The following is a 25,742-nucleotide window of genomic DNA, read 5'->3' as shown; positions in this document are numbered from 1 at the left end:
GAAAGTATTTTTGAAAAGCATAGATCAGACTCGCCTATAGTTGTGTAATCTTTACTAACTTCATCGTAACTTAGATATAATTTATCCTCCACAAGAATAAGTGACAACACGTAGTCGTTAAATCTCCCTCAAATACTACCATTTTGCCGCCAAATGACTTGGTGACATTCCTCTTGTTTAAAGCACGCATCACATCTTTCAGACTTCTAACAAGAGCCTTAAGGCTATGTTTACGAGTCATCACACATCACCTTAATTATATTATGAGTTTGCCATTATCAAAAGTTTAGTTAAATTACTACAGGTTTTATTCGAGGGAAAGTGAAGTTCTCGGTCACATTGATCAAGATGCCAAATCTATAGTGGGTTGTTCTACATCTTTCGAGTCCTACCTTGGCTATATACAAAGAATACCGTAATAGTCCCCCTCTATGTTATTTAAAGCACCTTCCATAATTTTATTATACATCGACCTCTGTTCATCAGTCAGTAAAGATAATCGATTCTCGTGTCCTTCAGACAATGACTCTCTCTCATAAGATAACTCATCTATTATTAATGTGTTTAAATGATGTGACGTTGCATGCTAAGGTACGGAAAGGGCATGCCTTCAAAACTACTTTTCAAAGAGATGTTTCGATCCATCACTGCCTAATATTTTAACACTCAATTGGTTAGCGGTTAGCTTGAGAAATGTAATGTATTTCTCAAATATTAGGTATCGTTTGGTTACCCCATACAAAACGTAAGAAAATAAAAATCTCATGAATTGCAAAATTGAAGGTTGTTTGGTTACTCCTCTTTTTTGGCAAAATGTAGGAGTTTGAAAATCACATGATGATACGAAAGTTAAGAACTTTCGTTAATACGCGGAAGCAATATTAATAACGTGAACAAGAACGAACGAAAAGGGGGGGGGGATATTTGCTCAAAACAGACCTATGCTTTGAACAATGGTGACCGATGTAGCAAAGCGCGTGCTAATCGATCTAGTTTAAGCCTGAAAGCGCGTCAGACAGAAACCGTTTTGGAACGAAAACGCGTCGATCCGAGATAACAATTGCAAGGCAAAAGCTTAGGTTTTTATTATAACTTGAATGAATTAAAAACCATACATAAGATCCTTATTTATAGTATTAGAATCCTACCTATTGCTAGCTATTGCTAGCTATCACACGCCTAAAACAATAAGGAAATAGTACTCTTATTTTCCTAAAACCGACCTTCCTAAATATAATCTAATTACCTTGCCTTATTTGTAATTAAGCTAATTTCCATAAACTAAATAACGATATACCAAGGACATTAAGCTATTCCGAGATTTATTAGAACTCCTCGAGCTCTACTGTAACCCACGCCCAAGTATGTGACGTGAGCAGCTCCTCGTTCCTCGACCAACGTTGCATCTTCAAGCCCTTTTACATCCAACACGACCTCATCACTTAAGTTTGCTATTTTCGGATCATCCCCTCCCCCTTTGAAAGGAATTGTCCTCAATTCAGCAATACCATCATCGTCAAGATAAGGAGACAAATCCCCTACATTAAATGTAGCATGAACACCATAATCCCCAGGTAACTCGACTTTGTAGGCATTGTCGTTTATTCGAGCTACAATCTTGTAAGGTCCTTCCGCTCGAGGCATCAGCTTATTCTTACGCTTACTCGGGAATCGTTCCTTCCTCAAATGCAACCAAACTAAGTCGCCTGGTTCAAATATTTTAGGCCTTCTATGCTTGTTTGATTTCTTCTTGTAAGATTCATTAACGGACTTAATTCGTTCCCGAACTTGTTCATGTAACTTAATCATCGATTTAAGCTTAGCCTCGGCATCTTTATGTACTAACTCGTCCTTTGGCAATGGAATCAAGTCCAACGGCAGATATGGATTCAAACCGTATACAACTTCAAATGGGGAGTGCGTAGTAGCGAAGGTAGGAGAACGATTATAAGCAAACTCGGCATGCGCAAGCTTTAAGTCCCAATCTTTCTGAGTTTTGCTTACCAATCCACGCAATATAGTACCCAAGATACGATTTGTTACTTCTGTTTGCCCATCGGTTCGAGGGTGATGCGATGTACTAAACAAAAGCTTGGTTCCCACCTTTCTCCATAATGTATTCCAGAAATAGCTTAGGAACTTCGAGTCACGATCAGAAACAATCGTTTTGGGCACTCCATGTAATCGAACTATTTCACGGTAATATAAATCAGCCACATTACTCGCATCATCGGTCTTATGACAAGCCACAAAATGCGCCATTTTTGAAAATCGATCAACGACCACCATAATAGCATCCTTACCTCGTTGAGTGCGAGGCAAAGCAACGATAAAATCCATCGACACATCCTCCCATGGCCTGCTTGGTATTGGTAACGGAATATACTCGCCTGGTTTAAAAGTACTTTTTGCAAGGTGACAAGTGACACACTTGCTCACGACATTATGCACATCGCCTTGCATCTTCGGCCAATAGAAATGCTCTCGGAGAACATCCAATGTCTTCTGAACACCGAAATGGCCAGCCAAGCCTCCTCCATGTGCTTCTCTAACTAGCAATTCTCGAATTGAATGTTTAGGAACACAAAGACAATTACCTTTAAATAGAAAGCCATCTTGTAACACGAAATCCTTGAATGCACCCGTCTCGCACTCGGCATATATCTTATGGAAATCCCCGTCCTCCACATAATAATCCTTCAAAGTTTCGAAACCAAGCAACCGAATATCGAGTGTAGAAATCAACGAATAACGGCGAGATAGAGCATCAGCAACAACGTTACTCTTACCATCCTTATACCTTGAAGAAAAATGAAACGATTGCAAAAACTCAACCCATTTAGCATGCCTCGGGTTTAGTTTCTGCTGTCCGTTTATATGCTTCAAAGATTCATGGTCCGAATGCAAAATAAAATGACTCGGACGAAGATAATGACTCCAATGATCAAGAGCTCTCACAATAGCATAGAATTCCTTATCGTATGTTGAATAATTAAGTCTCGCTCCTCCCAACTTTTCAGAAAAGTAAGCAATGGGACGTTTACCTTGTATAAGCACGGCTCCAATTCCAACACCGCTAGCATCACATTCAACTTCAAAAGGTTGTGTAAAATCAGGTAAGGCCAATACAGGAGCCTCACAAAGCCGCTTCTTGATCTCCTCAAACGCTCCTTGGGCTGCTTCACTCCAAACGAATGCTCCTTTCTTCAAACACTCCGTGATAGGACTGGTTATGGTGCTAAAATCCCGAATAAACCTTCGATAAAACGAAGCAAGACCATGAAATGATCTCACCTCAGTCACGGACTTAGGACAGGGCCAAGACTTGATTGCCTCGATCTTTGATTGATCGACTGAAACTCCTTCTTTTGAAACGACATAGCCAAGAAATACCACGCTATCCACCAGAAACGTACACTTCTCCATTTTCCCGTAGAGTTGTTGTGCTCTAAGGGTCTCGAATACTTGTCTAAGATGGACGAGATGATCCTCCAAGCTTCTACTGTAAATAAGAATGTCATCTAGATAAACAACAACGAATCTGCCCAAGAATGGTTTAAGCACCTCGTTCATTAACCTCATAAAAGTACTCGGAGCATTTGTAAGACCGAAAGGCATGACGGTCCACTCATATAATCCATGTTTAGTCTTAAAAGCCGTTTTCCATTCATCACCTTCCCTCATTCGAATCTGATGGTACCCGCTTCTTAAATCAATCTTGGAGAAAATAACGGACCCATGGAGCTCATCTAACATGTCGTCCAAATTTCGGAATTGGGAATCGATACTTGATTGTAATGTTATTCACGGCCCTACTATCGATGCACATTCTCCAAGTTCCGTCTTTCTTTGGTACAAGTAATGCCGGAACAGCACATGGGCTTAAACTTTCACGGACATAGCCCCGACTCATGAGCTCATCAAGTTGCCTTTGCAACTCCTTTGTCTCCTCGGGATTACTCCTATAGGCTGCTCTATTAGGAAGCGACGCACCTGGAATTAAATCGATTTGGTGTTCGATTCCTCGAATTGGCGGCAACCCCGGTGGCAAATCATCTGGAAATACGTCTTTGAACTCGTGTAATAACTCTTTGACGGGTCCTTCATTTACAATTGTTGCAGCGACATCCCTTTTCTCATCAGCAATTAACGCATATACGGGCTCACCATCGTCTAGAGCTTGCTCAATTTCTCGTTCACTAGCAAAAACAGATAAGCTAGGTTTCTTAGCTCGCTTGGCACTCATAACTCGAACCTCTTTAGGTGACATTGGTCGTAGCACAATCTTCTTACCTTTGTCATGTAGCTCATACTCGTTACTCCGACCATGGTGCACTACATCTCGATCAAACTGCCATGGACGCCCCAAAAGGATATGGCACGCGTCCATTGGAATAACATCGCAAAGAACATCATCACTGTATGAACCCATTGCCAACCCAACTCGGACCTGTCTGGTTACCTTTACTTTATTACCGTCATCGAGCCAATGCAAAGAATAAGGCTTAGGGTGAGCCGTTGTCTCTAACCCAAGCTTAGTAACCATCTCTGTTGATGCGACATTCGTACAGCTACCACCGTCTATAATCAAGCTACACCACTTGTCTTTCACCTGGCACTTAGTGTGGAATATTTGATCTCGTTGTTCCGTCACGATGGGCTCGGATTTAGTTTGCAAGGAACGAAGTACCAACGTGTCATAAATAGGAGCATCATAGGACTCAACGTCCCCTTCTTCTTCGTCCTGTATACTGAGATTAAACACGCCTCCCAATGTCTCATCTTCTTGCTCAAATAACTCGTCCCTAACAGCCATGGCTTCTCTTAAGGTTATGTTTCGTTTATTCGGACAAGAATTCTGAAGGTGGCCAAATCCTTGGCATTTAAAACAACGAACCCTAGAAAGGCTTGTTTCCCTCGGAGGTGGAGTAGCCTTAGGAGTCACGGTCATTGCAGGGGTATTCACGGCCGTCACCACCGTATTAGAATTTGAGCCCGAAGTCATAGCTTTGGATGGGTCAGACTTGCTCCAATTGTTCGACCTACTTACTTCACTCGTCCCATACTTGTTCTTTCCTTGTGCCTCAAGTTTCAAGCACAAACCACATAATGTATCGAAATCTGCATACGGATACATCTCAACGGAACTAGCAATATTTCGATTCAAACCACGAACAAATCGTGCCATCTTTTGCTCCTGATTTTCCTCTATCTCTCCCATTAAAGAAAGCTTCTCAAATTCGTCAATATATTCATTAATACTCATCCTACCCTGTAACAAATCAGCAATTTTCTTGTATAGGGTAAGTCTATGCGTTGCCGGTACATACCTCTTCCTTAGTTTTCGTTTCAACGTATCCCACGAAGCAAGTTTCTCCTTTCCAGTCCGTGCTCTTTGAGCCTTCAAATTCTCATACCACAATGAAGCCCCTCGAGCAAGTTTGAGAATTGCATACTTACAACGTTTATTGTCATCAAGATCCTTGAAATCGAACAACCTATCGATCTTTCGTTCCCATTCCAAGTAATCTTCAGGATCGGTCCCACCAACGAATTCCGGCAACTCCGTGATTTTGAACTCATCCACGGGTTTCTGTCTCGGTCCACTCCTGGGTCCCGTTGGCCTATTACGTAGGTAATCTCGCACTTCACCAAGATGGTGTCATCATCGAGCTCGAGCCATCGAAATAGAATCAGTAACCTTTGCTCTGATTACCACTAATGATACGAAAGTTAAGAACTTTCGTTAATACGCGGAAGCAATATTAATAACGTGAACAAGAACGAACGAAAAGGGGGGGGATATTTGCTCAAAACAGACCTATGCTTTGAACAATGGTGACCGATGTAGCAAAGCGCGTGCTAATCGATCTAGTTTAAGCCTGAAAGCGCGTCAGACAGAAACCGTTTTGGAACGAAAACGCGTCGATCCGAGATAACAATTGCAAGGCAAAAGCTTAGGTTTTTATTATAACTTGAATGAATTAAAAACCATACATAAGATCCTTATTTATAGTATTAGAATCCTACCTATTGCTAGCTATTGCTAGCTATCACACGCCTAAAACAATAAGGAAATAGTACTCTTATTTTCCTAAAACCGACCTTCCTAAATATAATCTAATTACCTTGCCTTATTTGTAATTAAGCTAATTTCCATAAACTAAATAAACTAAATAACGATATACCAAGGACATTAAGCTATTCCGAGATTTATTAGAACTCCTCGAGCTCTACTGTAACCCACGCCCAAGTATGTGACGTGAGCAGCTCCTCGTTCCTCGACCAACGTTGCATCTTCAAGCCCTTTTACATCCAACACGACCTCATCACTTAAGTTTGCTATTTTCGGATCACATGATTTTCCAACTCCCCCATAATGAAGGAGTTGAATTACCTAGCCCCTCCCAGGTAGTTCTAAACTCCTGTGTTAATTAAATTCCTATGTAGGTAACCAAACGGATTTGCTAAATTCACGTGAATTTCATGCTGGAACTTAATTCCCATGAATTCGATATTTCTATGGAGTTGTATTCCCGCGGGCAACCAAACGAGGCCTTAGATATTGCAACGGTAAATGGAATAAACGGATGCATACAAAATATAACGATACAAAATTTGAACAACTTTTTTTAACTAGATGCGCTAAAATCGAAAATATAGACGATATTATAATTCCCATTAAGAAAACATAGGATCCATTTATGCCTTAAGAAATAATTTCTTAAACAGTTTCGACTGCAGATACGATGTGTGTCCGACAATATTATCAAACGGCCATTTTATTGTCAGCTCGCGGATGTCATATATCCCTTTGAACAACCGAAATACCACAATTCAAAACATTGACAAACAATCATAAAGGGCATTTATTCATACTTGAAAGAAATTGTCTCACATAAATATAGGAGAATGATAACGCTAAAGAGTAGATATATTATGATTTATGCAGTCATTGCGAGAAGTCAATAACATTATATCAATATTTTAACTTTTGAAAAGTATTTTTATGAGTGAAAATATAAAGTACATTATTGAGTGACGTTATAATTACCCGAAATATTTGTCATCTTAAAAAATTTGAGCTTTATATCAACACATGGGCTAAATGGTCTTTTACAACACATAGAAAACCAATCTCCCGCCCTTTTACCACCCCCAAAATCCAAATCCCCCAAATTCCGAAACCCTATAATCACTCTTTCTCCAATTTCCAAGCTCACACAAAAATGGCGGGAGAAGAAACCACCGCCGATACAACCTTCAATCCGTCGTTTCCAGTTTCTAGAGTAAAGAAAATCGTTAAATTCGACAAAGATATCTCCAGAGTAACCTCCGAAGCACTCTTTCTCGTTTCTGGAGCCGCCGAACTCTTCCTTCACTTTCTCGCCGAGAAATCGTCCGACATCGTTACGGCGAAGAAGCGAAAGACTATCAAACTTGAAGATCTCAGAATCGCCGTAAAACGTCACCAACCGGCTCGCGAGTTTTTGCTCGACTCGCTTCCGATGCCGACTGTCTCTCAGCCGGTGGATCGTCCTCGTGCTGATCGTATGGTTAAGGAGAAGCCTGTTCCGGCTCATACGCGTCGTATTGATAGCTTTTTCAAGAAGCCTGTGAGTGAGAAAGGTTCAATTGGTGGTAATGGCGTGGATGATGTAATTCAGGAGCGTGTTGAGGACGTGGATGATGTAATTTTGGAGCGTGCTGAGAATAATGAAATTCCGGAGGGTGCTGAGGATGTGGATGATCTAATTCCTGAGCGTGTTGAGGATGTGGATGATGTTATTCCGGAGTGTGTTGAGGATGATTTAATTGTGGAGCGTGTTGATGATGTAATTCTGGAGCGTGTTGAGGATGTGGATGATGTAATTCTGGAGCATGTCGAGGATGTGGATGATGTAATTCCGGAGCATGTCGGGGAAGTGGATGAAGTAATTCCGGATGCGGATGACGTAATTCTTGTTGATGAAGCTTAGTGTGAGGAATTTTTGTTTTGTTGTATTATTTATTATGTTGAAGATCTATCTTCTGTGTTGTCTGTTGATGATTATGTTTTAATTTGATGATGACTAATTTGCATTTTAGATAAGCTGATATGTTTGTTGCTTTTCCGAAGATTATACTTTCTATGCAAGTGGCTTGCGTTGGTCAAAGCGTAACATTAGCTTCTAATCTTAATAATTATGATCACGAAGTATGTTGATTGTGGTCTGTATGGATGATAATGTTCTGTTGTTGAGGCTAAAATTGTGGAATTTGTTGTGTAACTTGTGTTAGCACTTAGCATTCACATGGTGTGATGTTTGCAGACGGTTAAGTTTAAGTCTGACAGATGATTATATTGATTGTGTTCATTTTATTGGCTGAACATGTCTGTCAGTTTGAACCTTCTGGTTTGTGTACCTTATAAGAGGCTATGTATCGCTATCTTGCGATTTCAATACATGTGAGAGTGCAGGGAAGTTTATGGATTTCAATTGTAAGGGGGGCAACTTTGCTTCAAACTAGAGAAGTTGATATATTAGAACTCAGATGCTATGGTACTTGAGTGGGTATGATCGGTATATTCTATGATCTATATTCAGATTCTGCATTTGTAACTACGCGTGTTTGATTTCTGAGCATTTAGCAACTTGATGCTAGATGGTGTCTTGAACTCTTGATGCACCTTCACTGCTTCACATTTGTGTGATCATAAAGTGCACTGTTTTGCTACCTGTTCCAGTCCAATTCAGACGGTCTGTTATATCTGTTAGTGTTAATCCTGTCAGTAGTCTTGTGGCAAACTTTGTTATGATGCTATATTTCATATATATGAGCAGCTTCCGCTTCACAAAAGAGAAATAGAAAGCACTCATTAATTATACTAAATGGCTCTGTTTTACTCCGAGTTAGTTGGGGTAGCCCTTGTTTGACATGTATATAACATTGTAATTTAAGGGTCTTCTTAGTTGCTTGCATTGAAACTACATGCTCTCGACGACATTTGGAGTGTCTGGGGGTAATGTTTCATATACCGGCTCGAATTATTTACAATGGTCTATGGATGAAGAGTTAAGTAGCCTAGACATATATTGTCTCGCAAACTAACACACTGAAACTTATCATACATTTCTGAAAAATGTCGGTAACTTTACAAACCAGTAATTTACAAGGAGGGGAGAGAGAGAGAGAAAAGAAAAGGAAGGGGGGGCGGGGGGTATCAGAATATCTGATTTTATTCTGTGCAGAAGTCTCAAATCTATTCTATTTCACAAACTCCAGATGTCTCAAATCTATCCTATTTCACAAACTCCTAGCTGTTTAGTAGGGTCAAATCTCAGGAGATAACGGCCCAGAAGAAAAGGTGGAAACAACTGAAGCTGTTTCGTCTCTGAGGTGAGAACCAAATTCCGATTGAGTATACATTTGTTGTCTCAGTGTTCTTGTTCCGTCCTTCATAAATGAGGTGCCTAGACTTCGTGGACTGAAGCTGTTTGATCCTATTTGTTGTGCACCCAACGAGGATCTTCTGTTTGCAGGATTTCCACTTAGGTTCCTATGTGTAGGAGAACCACAGCTGAAACTGTCATTTAAGTTCCTGTTTGGGGCTCGTCGAGCGCTTGTTCCTGGTCTTGGGCTTAATGACAAGTTTCGCTGTACAGCAACTGGTTTTTTCTTTTCCAGCTGAAATTTGGAAATAGAGATCATTAGCAGGCTAGCATCTATTCGGTCTGTAGATTATATCCCTATTTTGTCCATATATCTCTAATCGTTGCTAATTCTTTTCATTTCCAATGTAGATGTTTTTTATACACCATTGCATATTGTATGAAACTTACTCTTTGTCTCTGCTTCTCCTCTTCCTTTTCTTGCCTTAGTGCTACGTACTCTTCCAACATGGCTAGTAGAGGCACCTGAAGCAACATATACAATGAACCTTAGCATGAAGTTCTGAAGCAATTTTATCTAATGTTTGCTAATGTTCTCTGACTGTTGACCTGAATCACCTCTGGATGAAGTCTTACCTCATCATACAGAAAATTTTTCCTTCTTTGTTCTTCCCAATCCTTTGTCAATGAGATTATCATATGCACCAAAGCTGTAATTAAAACATTGCGTGAGATGCCTTTTTTTTTGAGTAGTAGTGTTTATTATTTCTGATAAGTTTGATAAAAGACAGAGAAAAGATGCTCTTAAAATTGTAATATGATTCTGTTAAACGAGGCATATCTAGAAACCAGCTATTAGAGTGGGTAGAAACTCAAGTAAATTCAGTTCTACAATAGGGTAGGGTGAAGTTTCATGCTTTTGAAGTGAGTTTTAACACTTCAAGTTGAAATCTCACCCAACGCCTTTCATGCTCACCACTTCCTGCCATAGGATGGAATTATCCAAACTTTTTGAAGAAACCGTGAGCAATTTATGTGTACTTGGTGACTACTATGTTTTGGGATTTTGCGTGTGTGTATTTTGTCTGTTAGAACAATTAAATACGTTACCTGGGATTTTGGTGACTGTTGCACGGGCTCGTTCTGCACGTTTTAGGTTCCTGTGAGCAGTTCTGCTTACTGAATATCGATTTTCATCCTGGACACACAAATAGATATATTTTTGTGTAATGAGATAGATGTCTAGGGGTAATTATATAATCTATGAAGTTTCTGTTGGTGTGTATGATAAGTTACCCTGTTATATTCTTCTAACCAGCGTTCTTCATCACATGCCACCATCCATTTCTCCACTTTCTCCATAATTGCCTTCCTGCTATAAGCTTCATCTTTTGCTCTATCAATGTGTTCATCCATGCTCTTTAGTAATTGGACGAGGTCTATGTCCCCTGCTATGTGCGTGACCAAATTTGAGGTCAGTGAAGTTAGTTTTGGATTTTTGCAAGTTAGCTTTCTTAAAACACTGAACAGTATGCAACATGTCTGACCTGTGTCGACAAGATGTGTAATGTTTTCTATCTCAGGTGGTGTAGTAATTTCCATGTGGGAGTAACGACATATTTCTTGAAGCTCAAACTGTTTCCCAAGAAAAAGTTCTTTCATCTTGCTCACTTTCAAATGATCCAGTCTCTTTACTTCTGTCTCAGCCTTAAAATAAACATTCAGACATTTGCATTCGGTAATACTGTAATAATAATGCTTTTCGAACAATCTAATCATGCGCTGACCTGTTCGATGATGCTGGAATTAAGGGCGCCGGGTTTTGTTATTTCTTCATGTGAGAGTGCCAATAAATTAGTAACATCAAAGAACTGATGGCGTTGTCGTTCAGGTATGTCCATAAGCTTCCACATGTCTATCAGTTCTTTTCCTAATTGATGTAACTGCAATGACAAAGACAGCAGTCATTAGCCTTTTCTGATAAATTGGCTGATTATAAAATCACCATTTCGACTGATAATCAAATTTGCTCTTATTTTTTCTTCAGGAATCTTTGGATAAACCAGCTTAGTTCAGAGATTAATGGGTGATGCAGGACCCCTGAAACTGGCTCCACGTAGTTGAGCTCATGCGCTGGCTGGCACTGCAGAGGTCTTGTCCAATTTGTGAATTGCTACTCGACTAGGTCATCTTAGTTTCATTGTTACTCCTATTTCCTTGCACTAGGCAGATCCATTCTAAAACCTTCACTTATTAGTGTAACGTTCTATTTTTACTAGTGTTTTCCTAAGTAGGTGTGCTTAAAAACAACACTTTAAATTAGTCTCTTGCGTTGTTACATTGACCCATTAGCAGTTCGAGTGTCAGATACGGCTATTTGTGAAAAAAAAAGAGTTTGATGTTTTCGAGTGTCCTTTTTAATATTTCATTACAAGTCTACAACAGTTACTATATGAATTTTTGGCTTGTTTTTGAGAGGAAAGTCAGAAGAAAGCTATGAATAAGATTATTGACTCCCATGACCAAAGCTGCCCCTAATATAATATCAAAGGAGTTATATCTCACCTTTTCAATGCGCTTCTGCTTTTCTTCCTCAAGAGATTTCACAGTGTCATTAAGTTTATCCAAAATGCTATCACTAATGTTTTTTGCTATGCCGCACAACTCGTTCAAGCTTGGATGAATCTTCGTAACTGTCCTTGAGGACTCCATTCCAAGCAACGCAGCCAAGTCATGTATTTGTCTAGTATACATCTCCACCTTCTGGATTCTATTGCTCTTCATATTGAATGACAAGAGAAATTTAGTTCCACGACTTTGGCTATGTTGTAATTCATATTTGATTTCTACATTACCTTTTCATTCTGGAGTTTTTGCAGGTCAGCTTGGTATTCCTCTAGTTTCTTCATTGAAAGGTCATTCTCATTTACTATGTAAGCTGATGCCGAGTCGTCATACTCTGATAGGCCTGCAATTTCTGCTTTGATTTTCTGTATTTGCCCTTGAACTGCTAGAAATTGGTTCATTCTTTCTCGTTTCCGTTGCCTCATTTCTCTTAATGCCGGTGCAATTGAATCAATCTGCTGCCTTAGAGTTCCTGCCTTCTTTTCTGGCTGTGTTTCCAATATGAGGAAGAGTTGGTTTAGAAGAATTTTTTTTATTTAATTTCATATGTCAAGGATAATACTTCAACCATATTTATTATAAACTACTCCCTCCGATTCACTATGATCTTCCACATTACCTTTTGGGGAGTTTTTAAGAGGAAGGAGATTTGTGGTGGAAAATAGAGGAAAATGAAAATAAGAGAGAGAATGTGGGGTCACAAGTCATTTTAACCACAAATAATAGATTAATAAGGAAAGTGGAAGAACTTAGTGAATTTGCCATTTTCGGAATTGTGGAACATCTTAGTGAATAGGAGTGAGTATAATTTTGCGAGTTTTTTTGATAGCAAATGCAAATAGTTTAATACGCCATTCTTAATTGTTAGAAAATATATTAATGGTTAATGTTTTGAAGATATGCCCTTGAAAAGTTTAATGGGAAGTTTAGTGTGACACAGACTGACAGAGTATTGCATATTGTATATGGTAGATTGTGCCAAGGTCACCACAACAATTGTCATGATATTCATGCAATTTGTGTATAACGGGAATGCTTAGCTACGCCTAATTGCCTACTAGCCAATCCCAAGTCCTTTTCGGGACTAAAGTCTTGTTGTTGTTGTTGTTGTTGTTGTTGTTGTTGCTGTTGCTGTTGCTACAGTTGTTAGGAATACATCACTACCTGCCCTGATAACAGCTTTCTTATAATTACAAAGTAATTAATTTGAGTTAACTAATTGTTTATTTTCAAGCAAGTTACCAAATAACAGCTTATGACGAGTTCAAGTCAATTGAAGTGTAACATACCCTTTCTGGCAGAGAGCGCTCGCCCAGTGACAAAAGAAGGCGTGTGAATTCAGATTCCGATTCAGCCAATTCTTGATGGAGGCGTGATCTTGCCATGTTAGCATAGTCCACTTTCTTGCGGTACACCTCCATGCACTCCTGCTCAATGTCTACCAAAACCTTCTCCCTTTGGTATGGATCTTCTCCTACTTCATCCCATATTTTCTGTTCTCATGTAAAATAAATACAAAATACACCAATAGTTGTCAGAATTCTCGAAGGGTGGTAATTGGTAAATAATAAACTGGTGCATAATTTTTGAAACAGTTTTAACATACAATAATATTTTTTAGGTAGTACCCCAAGGAATTGAATTGCCTGGAATTGGTGTAGTTGTTATGAGCTAATAGAGAGCAGAAAAAAGGAAAATAGGGAAAGTGGTGGTAGTTGACGGTGGCTTTGAGGAAAGTGGTGGTAGTTGATGGTGGAAATGAGGAAGGAAGCATAGTAGTTAGTTAGTTACTCCTCTAAAGTAGAGTAAAAATCATCCATCTCTCCGTCGGATAATGCAATACTCCCACCTACGAGTAATAGCTCCTTAATTACCCTTTACTACCACCACTTACAACTGTTTTTCTTCAATTCACCTCTATTTTGTGCTCTACTAATTCCAATAACAGTTAACCTCTTCCCTAGGACCGTACATGCTGAACGAACACTAGCGGTGCTAGAATATAAGATTAACAGAGAAGACAAGGTTCAAGTTTGGGTTAGGAAACTACGAGTGTAAACACAAAGAAAACTAATTACTAAAAACAAAATTACAAGTAATAACACGTGTTCAAAGTTGAGGATGCAGGGTGCCCCTGTTACCCCTCACTCCATTGCTGAAAATTTTACAAGTAATGTTTCATCGTAAAATAAACTTGCCTGCAGCTCTTGAAGCAGATACCCACATGAATTTTCGAGTAGGGCTGAGCTTCTGACAGTGATCGGAGCCTGAAACGACCCCATTGTATTTTCTTTAGATGGTGATCAATGGAGCTCAACTAGGAACTTTAATACTGTCGGTACTAGAAAATGGAGGCAAAATTAAGGGGTAAGTGTTATCTTTCTCTACAGTGCAGGTTTCATTTTCCTGATGGTATGGTTTGAGTTGTGAGTGTTTTTTTTTCGCTTAAAAGAAAAGGTTGAGGTGAAGTAGGTGTAACGGAAGCTTTTTGTTCAAGGGTGGTTCAAAGTTGTGCTTTCCTTTTTTATTTTTTTATGGTGATCGTCCAGCTGTGTCTTTCATGTTATATACTCCTACTATATATTACAAATATATTACCCGTGTCCCTATTGCCAATTTGCCATGAAGGTTTTACAAGGGGTTAGATGTACGCAACTTTATCCTATGTTAAATAAACATTATGCTCTAAATGTCTAATAATGAAATGTGCCGAAAATTGTATTGACCGACTCAACTTCGTAACCTAAGAAGTAGCTATTGTCATGAAGGCTTGATAAAGGGGTTAGATGTACGCAACCTTACCCTATGTTAAATGTAAATTATGTTCTAAAGTGACTAATAATGAAATGTGTCGAAATTGTACTGACCGACTCAACTTCGTGACACAAGAAGTGCACTATTAATGAACCATTTGCTTTAGTAAGGTTTACACAATTTAGTGGTGTATTTGACTCTTTTGGAAATGGAACATAATCATCCTACTGTATTCTATAATAAATTAACTTTAATTTATTGAAATAGGGAAATATATTAAAGTATAATGTCTCTTTCCCTTAACAGCACCTGCTTTTACACGCCCATAATTTGTTCTTATTATATGATGTTTGTTTTATGTATTGGTTTGGTTGCTATGCTTTATACAGCATACAGGGACTTGATACTAAAGCAATGCCTATAACCAAGTAAGGAATCTGCTTCAGCTACAAGCCTACACGCGCCTACAAACTTTGACCGTGTCAGCACTTGCGCAATCAAGGTTCTCTTCTAGTCCCTACAAATGTCTCATTTAATCGATAACTTAAATTTAACACAAATTCTTGTTTGTGACCAAACATATCCGTCATTTTTGAGTGACGGATACCATTTTACCTCACAAAATACACACTTTTTCTCTCTCTGCAACACTATTTATGTGGTCCCTTTTCTCCACTAACCCATTTTGTTACCATTTTAACTCACAAAATATCCGCCACAAATGGTAACCCGTCACAAGGGAGACCAATTGTAAATTTAATATCATGATTTTCTGAAGTACACATTTCTTTACAAAAAAAGGACGATTAATTCTAATCCTGAAATGATGTGAAGTCGGCTAATAAATCGTTATATGTAACTGTGGCCTGTGGATGTCTCTCGGCGATTAATTCTCCACTGAAATTCAATTAACAATTGGTCTCTCTTGTGACGGGTTACCATTTGTGACGGATATTTTGTGAGATAAAATGGTAACAAAATGGGTTAATGGAGAAAGGGGACCACATGAATAGTGTTGCAGAGAGAGAAAAAGTGGGTACATTGTGAGGTAAAATGGTATCCGTCTTCAGCTTGTGACGGATATGTCATGTCTTCAATGAGAATTTGTGTTCAATTAATCATTGGTGTTTTACTGTTTTTGTAATAATTGGTTGATCATAAATTCTTGTTTAAGAGGAGCATATCAGTCTTGAGCTTAAGACATGTCAAATAGTATGAATAATGAAAAAGCAAAAGATTCGTCTGATATGCTTAAATGGGATGATTTTGACCCATTTTAATGTTAAGATGGATATCTCCGTCTTAAGGAATACTAACTGGTGTTCGATTATGTCGGCCTAAACTAGAGGGGAAGAATCTGAAAGCAGGTTTAGAGCAGGAGACTTTAGAGATTACATGATTGGGTATTAGGAGAATTTATGTAGATATTAAGCTAATTATGAAGTGGATGTTCTTCGTAAATGATTTGAGGGCATTATTACTTTAAGTCTGGATAAGTATCCTGTGTGGTGGGTGGGATCCATTTAATTATTGTTTGGCTTAAAAGTAGATGTTTATTTGGATTATTTGAAACTAGTGGATGATGGAATAAATTTACAGTAATAGTATTAACCAGATTTCCCTTAATCAATTGGTCTCCCTTGTGACGGGTTACCATTTGTGGCGGATATTTTGTGAGTTAAAATGGTAACAAAATGGGTTAGTGGAGAAAGGGGACCACATGAATAGTGTTGCAGAGAGAGAAAAAGTGGGTACTTTGTGAGGTAAAATGGTATCCGTCACTCTTCACTCAAGAGTGACGGATATGTGCCGTCACAAACAAGAATTTGTGTTCCTTAATTAATCTATGGCCCTTGCCCCATTTTCAGGGTCTAATGTCCAACTGAAACTCTTATTTTTTGCACGGCACATCTTATTAGTTGGTAGTGTTAGCATTATTTTTTGTTTCAATAATGTCTCTAATCTTACCATTAATAGAAAACAAATAATTGAGACGAAGGAAGTATTTTTATTCTCTTTTCAGAATGCGAAACATTTTTTTAGTGTAAAGGGAGCCATAAGGGCGATTTTGCTGTTGACGGGTTTTGAACCCAAGTCACGAGCATCACCTCTCATGAGTCCTGACTTTCGCAACTAAACTAATTAATTAATATCTGCTCAGAATGCGAAATATTAAGGTGTTTAAGTCCATAGTAGAGGGCGTATTTTCATTATTGGTGTATTTAGGCGCCAATTTGTAGGAGTATTTGATACTTTGTAGTTTGCATGTTTACTTAACATCATCTGATTTGGTACGAGTATTTTTCTTTGCAATATAAGAATCGATAGTTTGATGGTGAAGTATGAATGTATGATATGATATACAACCTTCTAAATCTTGCTGAATTGAACCAACAACTAACACCTCGCTTCATGCAAATAAACACTAATTAATTTGTTGATTAAAGTTGGGTTTGAGTGCTTTTCTTTTTCTACTAACATACGCTCACCACCACATAATTAATATAATAATTAAAGTAGTAATATTAGTGCTTGATGATTAGTACATGATAAGGTCGTCTCACCTATACGGCTATACCTAAAATTAATCAAGATGCCAACCAAGTCACCTTTCTATCGCTATTTATATACAGTGTTACTACTTTACTAGTAGCTTTGTTGTATTGTGATTTGCATATCATTAACACACGGGTTAGGTAAGATAATTAGCTTATCTAGAGTGTTGATATACATTAGAAACTAAAATAATTTAGCCGAATTGTTAAATTATGTTCTGAAATCCCTAGTGGGTTTTTTTGTCATTAGATTGGTTTTCGATTATGCATATTCTTTGTAAGTGCATGAGTCGTTCTATTAATGAATCATTTTTTTCTTTAAAGAAAAAATATAATATAGATAGAAGTTTTACACATTTTTCTGGTCAACATTTTATTAATGGTCGATAATTGTTTTACATGCTAGAGTACATGTTAACGAGCAAAACTTGAGAGCCTACGAAAAATGACAATTTAATACAAAACAAATATGGTAAATGTGTAATGTATACTGCAGTAAACTAATTTGTGTGTATATTTTGTGACATTTAGCTTATGTAGTTTATTTTGGCAGTATGTAAATTTTATTTGACTAAACGACAATTCATTGATCGTGTATCTGAAAACATATTACATAGTACTAGCTTAGTTGATAAACTAGCTTATACTCATGACCCGGGTTTAAATTCCGTAGGCATCAAAATAAAATCAATTACTCTATGATCGTGTAATTTGAAGTACTTGTGAGTTATGATATCCACTCATTTAAACACTTAACACATAGTCTAAATAAAATCAATTACTCTATCAAATAAATCATCAGCAATAGTCTTTGATTGTTTAGCGAAATGATGGTAGTGATTAGAATTGTTTGGTGAAATGATGGTAGTGTTTTAGAGTTCTTGGCATTATTTGCGGAAGGAACAAAAACAGGGAAAATCGTACAGTTTGGAAGTGATGCCTTTCAATTGGCATTTCCTGGGATCCTGAAAAATGCCCGTTTAGGCTGCTTATTGGAAATTGTAGTGACGTTTTCTTGAACTTTGAAGCCCGAAAAAGGAGCCCAGATCCGTCATTTTAGCCAGCTCATATGGGTATTAAGTCATAGATAAGGCCCCGCCAGCCCGCCTTTCGGCCCTCCTCATCGACTAGTCTTCTCGTACACTTGATTGGTGACACAATATACTATTTCGGGTGGAGCTTTAACAAGGCCTTTGTTGATTTTGTGTAAAGCGATTTTATATGAAAATAGTGTCAGACGAAGTTAAATACTCCCTCCTATTCACAATAAACCTCCCATTTTATTTTGACACAAAAATTAAGAAAACACACTACCCCATCATATAAATAAATTTGGATCACACAAATACACTACCCTACCATACAATTAAATTTGGACCACACAAACACTTACCAAAAAAGGAAATAGGGAGGTTATTGTGAATAGACGGAAAAGAAAATAGGGAAGTTTATATTGAATAGGAGGGAGTATAATCATGGGTAAAAGTAATTATAAAAGGAACTTGTTTTACAATAAATTGAGTAAAACCGTCTTACAAAAATATTTGTGTTTTACCTTTTAGGTGAGTTTGGATAATTTGCATCATCTAATATGATTATGTGGAGATTTAGCCGGGCTTAGTTTAGTGAGTCATCGATTAAATATACTAAGGGCATTAGCAATAGATGAACCTCTAAGAGGATTGTTCTCATGCCACATAAGCTAATATACAAATCCATTTACCAACAAACTATATCCCAACAATAGATAAACCTTTATAAAGTTCATAACGTGGCCCACATTATTATTCCTCCCCTTACTCTCTCTCTACAAACCAGCATACAATCTAGTAACCCTTCTTAACTACAAACCTCAACACCTATGTCTAGCAATAGAAGGTTTATAGACAAACCTAAAAAATAGAGGACATATCATCATACAAACCCTTGACAAACCTTCTATTGCCAATGCCCTAACCAAAATGGCCTTAAATTAGAATAATCCCCCTTATACTAAAAGAATAAAAAATCTCCAAAATTTTTCCGCCTAAATGAATTTGATTATAATTGGACCTTCATTATATCATATCTATAATTGGGCTTTCATTATATTATATCTACAACTGGATTATAATGAACTTTCCCCTTTCCAATGAATAATACAAAATATTAATAATAATTAATTTTACAATTGAATTTCAAATTGAGTTAAATATCAGTTGTATAATTGTTATTTTCTTTAATATTCCTATTTAAAAAAGCCGCGCATTCACGCGGGATCTATACTAATTTACATTAAGTAAAGAACTCAAAATCGTTGTTGATAGAATGTTTGTTTCTATATTCTCTCTGTCCCGGTCATTTGTTTATCTTTTGGTTTTGGCACAACACAAAATCTCATTGAAGACGACACGTGGATTTTTGTAAAGAAATCGCGAGAAAAAGGTAGAAAAACCTAGGAAACTGCCTAGGGACGCACAACCCTCCCAAGGAAGAAACCCTAGAGGGAACACTTTTGTTTAGTGTTACACAAAAGGACTTCATAACTCTTCATGTCATTATTTTTTTTTTACAACAATAAACTTTATAGAAATTAAAAACATGTCCAAGGGTCCAACTAAAATACAAACGAAGGGGGCATTGTAAACTAACAGAACTAGAACACGTAGTCACAACTCTTCATGTCATAAATCAGCCCACATTGTAAACTATAAAGTAAGCCCAAATAAAAGCCCAAGATGGGTCTTAGGGCTGATTCAACAACATTCAACAACTTTATTTAAAACCCTAACTCTATAATCAATCACAGCCTCCTCTTCTTTCGCATTGTCACTAATCCTTAAACCCTATCAATCGAAAATGGTGATTTCTCTTTATTCTTCTTCTTCTCAATTTGCAATGCTTCGTTTTATTCATTCTTCTGCTTAATTCTCTGATTATTTACCGTCTAATTTATGCTAATTATCTTCCTCATGTTTTTTTTTTTTCAGGTGAAGTACTCTCAAGAACCGGATAATCCTACCAAATGTACGTAATTACTCTCGCATCTTTATCTTAAATTAGTTTGATTTTTTGATTTGATTTTCGTAGTTTCTGATGTTTTTTTTGCGTTAATTTCAGCATGCAAGGCTAGGGGATCAGATCTTCGAGTGCATTTCAAGGTATATACATGATTTATCCAATTTTTGTTAATTTATTCGGATTTCTGGAGCTTGATGTTTTAGTAATGCTTTGTTAATTTATGATCGTTTAGTTAATTAGTCTTAACGATGTGTTATCGTACTTTTGATCAAGTAGTAGTAGAGTTTATTGCAATGGATTTCATTTAAATTGATTGTTTGATGAAATATTGGAGTTTATGTTCTGAATTCGTGAATAAAGCAGGGGTCTATTGCCTACTGTGAATAGGTTCCCATTGTTATTAGGTGAACCTCTTGAGTGTTCCAATGATGTGAGGTTCAGTAAACGATGCTACATTTCTGATTTGTCTAATGTTGTGCTTAAATTAACGCTAGTTCCGTTTAGGATTGACTGAAATATGTACTTAGGAGCTATAAATATTGTATTGGTTCTTATAGTGTTGAGCAAATAATTAAACCTGATGAAAAAGCAAGGCTTTGTTTTTATTTATGGACAAGGCTTTCGTAAACTTCAGGGACAGTAAGTTTCATTGTTCTTGGGTGAACCTCTGTTGTGTTTAGTGGCTGATGGTTCAGTAAATGATGTGACAACCAGTTACTTGGGTCAAATTGTGTGCTGTATTGTGTTATATTTTAATTTGGTATATCTGGTCTTCGAGATTATAACCCGATGAAAAACAATAACTTGTCTTATGTACACTTGATGCATTTTTCTTGGGTGAGCTTCTGGTGTGCAACTGTGCATTGGTTTTTAATGTATGACTGTATAAAGTATGACGAGTTTTTTGATGAAGGAATTTGTTTGAGTTTATTTGCATTGGTTTTTTAATGAGAATCGAAATGTTTGTCAAAAAGATGTATGTGCTGCATTTGTAATTTCACATGTAGCCTGATAAAAAAAGCAGGGGTCTATTACCTACTGTGAATAGGTCTCTCGTAAACTTCAGGGAAATTTAAGTCTCATTGTTATTGGGTGAACCGCTTGAGTGTTACAATGATGGGAGGTTCAGTAAACGGTGCTACATTTCTGATTTCTCTACTGTTGTGCTTTAAATTAACGCTAGTTGCACTTAGGATTGATGAAATATATACATTTGAGTTAGATTATTGTATTAGTTCTTATGGTGTTGAGGAAACAATTCAACCTGATGAAAAAAGCAAGGCTTTGTTTTTATTTCTGAACAAGGCTTTCGTAAACTTCAGGGATATTAAGATGCATTGTTCTTGGGTGAACCTCTGTTGTGTTTAGTGGCTGATGGTTCAGTAAATGATGTGACAACTAGTTACTTGTGTTAGATTTCTCTGCAATTTCATATTAGATTTTATCTGTTATGCACGGTCTTAAAGATAAGTATGTATGCGTGATGCATTGTTTGTGAGTGAGCTTCTGGTGGGCTTAGTGGCTTAAAGTTCAGCAAATGATGATACACTCTATTAATGCTGTAATAGTTCTCTGTACATTTCTTTGCCTTTGTTCAAGTTTCTTATATCAGTGACTGTGTTGCTCACTGAGTTGATTTGCCTGATATGTTGAGGTTTCTTTTTTTCCTCTTGTAATGGCTCCATAAGAACTACCACCTCCTACCTATTCCAAACTACCCATTCGACTTTTTGCAGTATATGAGACTACATTTTGACCCCGTTTTTCTTCATTTTTATAGTATTTTTTTGTGTTGAAATTATTATTTTCCGAAACCTCCTTTTATAAATTATAAAAAAGGTAAATTTGTCAAGTTTATATTTAATTTTTTAAATTTTGAATAAATATAATTGGGGTCAATATTAGCAAGTTTGACTTTGAAAAGTGGATGGGTAGTTTAGAATGGGTAGGACTTAGGAGGGAGTTCTTGTGACAAAATTCTGCAAATTCTTTGTATCCATTTGGATAGATTTGAGGAGACTATTATGGTTGTAGGCTCCCTATTTGTTAAGTCTTTATCTGTAAGTCTGAAACCTGATGAAAAAAGCAAGGCTTTATTTTTATTTCTGAACAAGGCTTTCGTAAACTTCAGGGACATTAAGATGCATTGTTCTTGGGTGAACCTCTGTTGTGTTTAGTGGCTGATGGTTCAGTAAATGATGTGACAATTAGTTGTTAGATTTTTCTGCAATTTCATATTAGATTTTAATCTGTTATACCTGGTCTTAAGATTTGAGGAGACTATTATGGTTGTAGGCTCTCTATTTGTCAAGTCTTTATCTGTAAGTCTGAAACCTGATGAAAAAAGCAAGGCTTTGTTTTTATTTCTGAACAAGGCTTTCGTAAACTTCAGGGACATTAAGATGCATTGTTCTTGGGTGAACCTCTGTTGTGTTTAGTGGCTGATGGTTCAGTAAATGATGTGACAACTAGTTGTTAGATTTTTCTGCAATTTCATATTAGATTTTAATCTGTTATACCCGGTCTTAAAGATAGTATGTACACGTGATGCATTGTTTGTGAGTGATCTTCTGGTGGGCTTAGTGGCTTAACGTTCTGCAAATTATGATACACTCTATTAATGCTTTAATAGTTCTCTGTACATTTCTTTGCCTTTGTTCAAGTTTCTTATATCAATGACTGTTGCTCATTGGGTTGATTTCCTTGATATGTTGAGGTTTCTTTTTTCCTCTTGTAATGGCTCCTTGAGTACCACCTCCTACCTATTCCAAACTACCCATTTGACTTTTTGCAGTATATGAAACGACATTATTTTGACCGCATTTTTCTTCATTTTTATAGTATTTTTTGTGTTGAAATTATAATTTTCCGAAACCTCCTTTTATAAATTATAAAAAAAGTAAATTTGTAAGTTTATATTTGAATTTTTAAATTTTGAATAAATATAATTGGGGTCAATATTAGCAAGTTTGACTTTGAAAAGTGGATGGGTAGTTTGGAATGGGTAGCACTTAGGAGGGAGTTCTTGTGACAAAATTCTGCAAGTTCTTCGTATCCATCTGGATAGATTTGAAGAGACTATTATGGTTGTAGGCTCTCTATTTGTTAAGTCTTTATCTGTAAGTCTGAAACCTGATGAAAAAAGCAAGGCTTTGTTTTTATTTCTGAACAAGGCTTTCGTAAACTTCAGGGACATTAAGATGCATCGTTCTTGGGTGAACCTCTGTTGTGTTTAGTGGCTGATGGTTCAGTAAATGATGGAACATTCCATTTGTCTGTATCAGAGACAATTTATTTGTTTTAGTATTTTATTGCTTTGCTGTTGTAATATTCTATTAGTTCAATTAAAAATGAGCTTAGAATATATGACTCTTCCCTATAATTGAATTAGCCCGATGGACACAGTTTTCTCCTCACTAAAAGTAGGCCTTTGGGGTAATACAATACTAGTATAGATCCCGCGCGAATGCGCGGTTTTTTAGATAGGAATATTAAAGAAAATAACAATTATACAACTCATATTTAACGCAATTTAAAATTTAATTGTAAAATTTATTATTATTATTATTATTATGTTTTGTATTAATCCAGCTGTAGATATAATATAATGAAAGCCCAATTACAGATATGATATGATGAAAGCCCAATTACAGATATGATATAATGAAAGCCCAATTACAGCAAAATTCATTTAGGCGGGAAATTTTTTAAGATCTCTTATTCTTTTAGTATAAGGGGGACTAGGGAGGGATTAGTAATTTAGTATATACGCATGGTGTTTGCGTTGTTGTGTTATCTATAGATTTGTGGATAAAGATGAATATGTTGGAAATTAGTATGTTTCCGTCGTGTAAATACTCTCTGTTTTGATGGTGAATGAAGTTTCCATTTTATTATTTTACTTAAGGCAACATAAATGTGTAGCATGTACAATTCTCATATGTTTCTTTCAATGTCTGCAGAACACCAGGGAGACTGCATTTTCTCTCCGTAAGATGCCTTTGGTCAAGGCCAAAAGGTACTTGGAGGATGTGCTGGCTCACAAGCAGGCTATTCCTTTCCGCCGTTTCTGTGGTGGTGTTGGTAGAACTGCCCAAGCCAAGAGCCGACACTCCAACGGTCAAGGACGTTGGCCGGCTAAGTCAGCCAAATTCATCCTTGATTTGTTGAAGAATGCTGAAAGCAATGCAGAGGTAGACCTCTTCCCCCCTTGATCAATGTTTGTATGTTTTGTAGATGCTCTATGATGCACTTATACTTGGAACTAATTGCAGATGAAAGGTTTGGACGTCGACTCACTTTACATCTCTCACATCCAAGTGAACCAAGCCCAGAAACAAAGGAGGCGTACATACCGTGCTCACGGAAGGATTAACCGTAAGTTTGTTCTCAAACTCGTTTTGTGCTTTTGATTACATGATTAATGTATGTAACCTAATGCCTGATCGTATGCTTGTCACGACAGCTTACATGTCGCACCCTTGCCATATTGAGTTGGTTTTGTCTGAAAAGGAAGAGCCAGTTAAGAAAGAGGTATGCTATATTTTGTAGCAACATGATCTATATTTGATAGTACATGTCCTGCGTCCTGCCTTGTTAATTGCTATTTGTTTTTTTCAGGCCGAGACGCAGTTGGCTCCAAGCAAATCTAAGAGGTCGCAAGCTTAAGCACTACGAGGTAGCAAATCAAGGACATCAGCCCAAGCATACCTAGGCAATTGATATCATTGCTAGATTTGAGACAAGTTTTGATGTTTATCATGTCGTGAGCTTGATTTTGTGAACACTACAATCTTCATCCCAAACTAATTAATTGTCTTTTTGGTGTTTCCGACAACACTGTAGATTCCTTCAAGTGTTGGCTTTCTGTTCATGTTTGCAAGATTATAGTATATGCTCTTGCAATGTACTCAGTTATATCTTCGTGTTTAAATTTAGTATCTATTGACGAAACAGAGACCGATCAACATTACAATTTACAAGGCTAATCTATTCTTTCTCGCATCCATAATCTAGGCTTGGAGCTGAGCTGAATTATTATATATACTCTCTCTTAACGACACCTTGCTGGTACAAGTTTTTGGACTATTGGAGTACCAATGTACCATCTTTGCGACAAGTCCCAATAATCTACTACTCTTCCTTGACGTTTTTCTGCATCCACGCCAATTTTTTTAAGCAAGTGCTTTCTTTATGATACTTTTAATTTGAATTCTCTTTCGGAACCCGGGATCGTGAGTTATGTATAGTCAAATGCTTTTCTGTTAAAATTGAGGTTACCACGTAGAAAACAAAAAAAATACGGAATGACTGTAGAATATCCCATTATTAAATCACAATTGTCATCAAAATACCAATCGTTGGTTGGCGCAGTGGTAACATGGGGTTGCGCTTGGTAGGGAGGTCTGCGGATCGATCCCCCACAACTGCGATT

General features: G+C 37.2%; 3 protein-coding genes, 6 non-coding genes and 1 pseudogene across 9 annotated transcripts; 9 read left to right on the top strand and 1 right to left on the bottom strand.

Moving 5' to 3' along the window:
- Positions 1-7,122: 7,122 nt before the first annotated feature.
- On the top strand, positions 7,123-8,290 carry LOC141644397 (uncharacterized). Its single transcript, XM_074453922.1, has one exon. It carries the CDS (start codon positions 7,230-7,232, stop codon positions 7,977-7,979), a length of 750 nt encoding a protein of 249 aa, XP_074310023.1. The 5' UTR covers positions 7,123-7,229; the 3' UTR covers positions 7,980-8,290.
- Positions 8,291-9,077: 787 nt separating this feature from the next.
- On the bottom strand, positions 9,078-14,559 carry LOC141644396 (65-kDa microtubule-associated protein 8). The gene is made up of 11 exons (XM_074453921.1): positions 14,198-14,559; positions 13,289-13,492; positions 12,230-12,487; positions 11,940-12,152; positions 11,162-11,317; positions 10,922-11,081; positions 10,671-10,822; positions 10,485-10,572; positions 10,011-10,084; positions 9,825-9,899; positions 9,078-9,669 (listed from the first exon to the last, which is right to left on the bottom strand). The coding sequence occupies exons 1-11, from the start codon at positions 14,279-14,281 to the stop codon at positions 9,316-9,318; spliced, it is 1,818 nt and encodes a 605-aa protein (XP_074310022.1). The 5' UTR covers positions 14,282-14,559; the 3' UTR covers positions 9,078-9,315.
- Positions 14,560-20,060: 5,501 nt separating this feature from the next.
- LOC141644395 (large ribosomal subunit protein uL22y) lies at positions 20,061-25,225 on the top strand. The gene is made up of 7 exons (XM_074453920.1): positions 20,061-20,149; positions 20,278-20,314; positions 20,408-20,448; positions 24,271-24,501; positions 24,583-24,685; positions 24,774-24,841; positions 24,929-25,225. Exons 1-7 carry the CDS (start codon positions 20,147-20,149, stop codon positions 24,974-24,976), a joined length of 531 nt encoding a protein of 176 aa, XP_074310021.1. The 5' UTR covers positions 20,061-20,146; the 3' UTR covers positions 24,977-25,225.
- Positions 20,662-20,766, top strand: LOC141645283 (small nucleolar RNA snoR74; annotated as a pseudogene).
- On the top strand, positions 20,891-21,020 carry LOC141645282 (small nucleolar RNA snoR74). The gene has a single exon (XR_012544864.1). It is a non-coding gene; the product is annotated as a small nucleolar RNA snoR74 (small nucleolar RNA).
- On the top strand, positions 21,323-21,454 carry LOC141645281 (small nucleolar RNA snoR74). The gene has a single exon (XR_012544863.1). It is a non-coding gene; the product is annotated as a small nucleolar RNA snoR74 (small nucleolar RNA).
- On the top strand, positions 21,579-21,708 carry LOC141645277 (small nucleolar RNA snoR74). The gene has a single exon (XR_012544859.1). It is a non-coding gene; the product is annotated as a small nucleolar RNA snoR74 (small nucleolar RNA).
- On the top strand, positions 22,388-22,517 carry LOC141645280 (small nucleolar RNA snoR74). The gene has a single exon (XR_012544862.1). It is a non-coding gene; the product is annotated as a small nucleolar RNA snoR74 (small nucleolar RNA).
- LOC141645278 (small nucleolar RNA snoR74) lies at positions 22,649-22,778 on the top strand. Its single transcript, XR_012544860.1, has one exon. It is a non-coding gene; the product is annotated as a small nucleolar RNA snoR74 (small nucleolar RNA).
- LOC141645276 (small nucleolar RNA snoR74) lies at positions 23,447-23,576 on the top strand. The gene has a single exon (XR_012544858.1). It is a non-coding gene; the product is annotated as a small nucleolar RNA snoR74 (small nucleolar RNA).
- Positions 25,226-25,742: the final 517 nt, after the last annotated feature.

Source organism: Silene latifolia, chromosome 2 (assembly GCF_048544455.1).
Source record: "Silene latifolia isolate original U9 population chromosome 2, ASM4854445v1, whole genome shotgun sequence".
NCBI lineage: Eukaryota > Viridiplantae > Streptophyta > Magnoliopsida > Caryophyllales > Caryophyllaceae > Silene > Silene latifolia.
This window is presented reverse-complemented; position numbering and strand designations above follow the sequence as displayed.

What these genes read in the sequence shown, in the direction of transcription:
- LOC141644397 (XM_074453922.1), top strand. Translation starts at nt 7,230, where the DNA reads ATGGCGGGAGAAGAAACCACCGCCGATACAACCTTCAATCCGTCGTTT.
- LOC141644396 (XM_074453921.1), bottom strand. Translation starts at nt 14,281, where the DNA reads ATGGGGTCGTTTCAGGCTCCGATCACTGTCAGAAGCTCAGCCCTACTC. An exon ending in AGCAGAAGCGCATTGAAAAG is followed by an intron (nt 11,318 to 11,939) that starts GTGAGATATAAC and finishes TTGTCATTGCAG; the next exon opens with TTACATCAATTAGGAAAAGA. An exon ending in TACACATCTTGTCGACACAG is followed by an intron (nt 10,823 to 10,921) that starts GTCAGACATGTT and finishes CGCACATAGCAG; the next exon opens with GGGACATAGACCTCGTCCAA.
- LOC141644395 (XM_074453920.1), top strand. An exon ending in ATGCTGAAAGCAATGCAGAG is followed by an intron (nt 24,502 to 24,582) that starts GTAGACCTCTTC and finishes AACTAATTGCAG; the next exon opens with ATGAAAGGTTTGGACGTCGA. An exon ending in AAGAGCCAGTTAAGAAAGAG is followed by an intron (nt 24,842 to 24,928) that starts GTATGCTATATT and finishes TGTTTTTTTCAG; the next exon opens with GCCGAGACGCAGTTGGCTCC.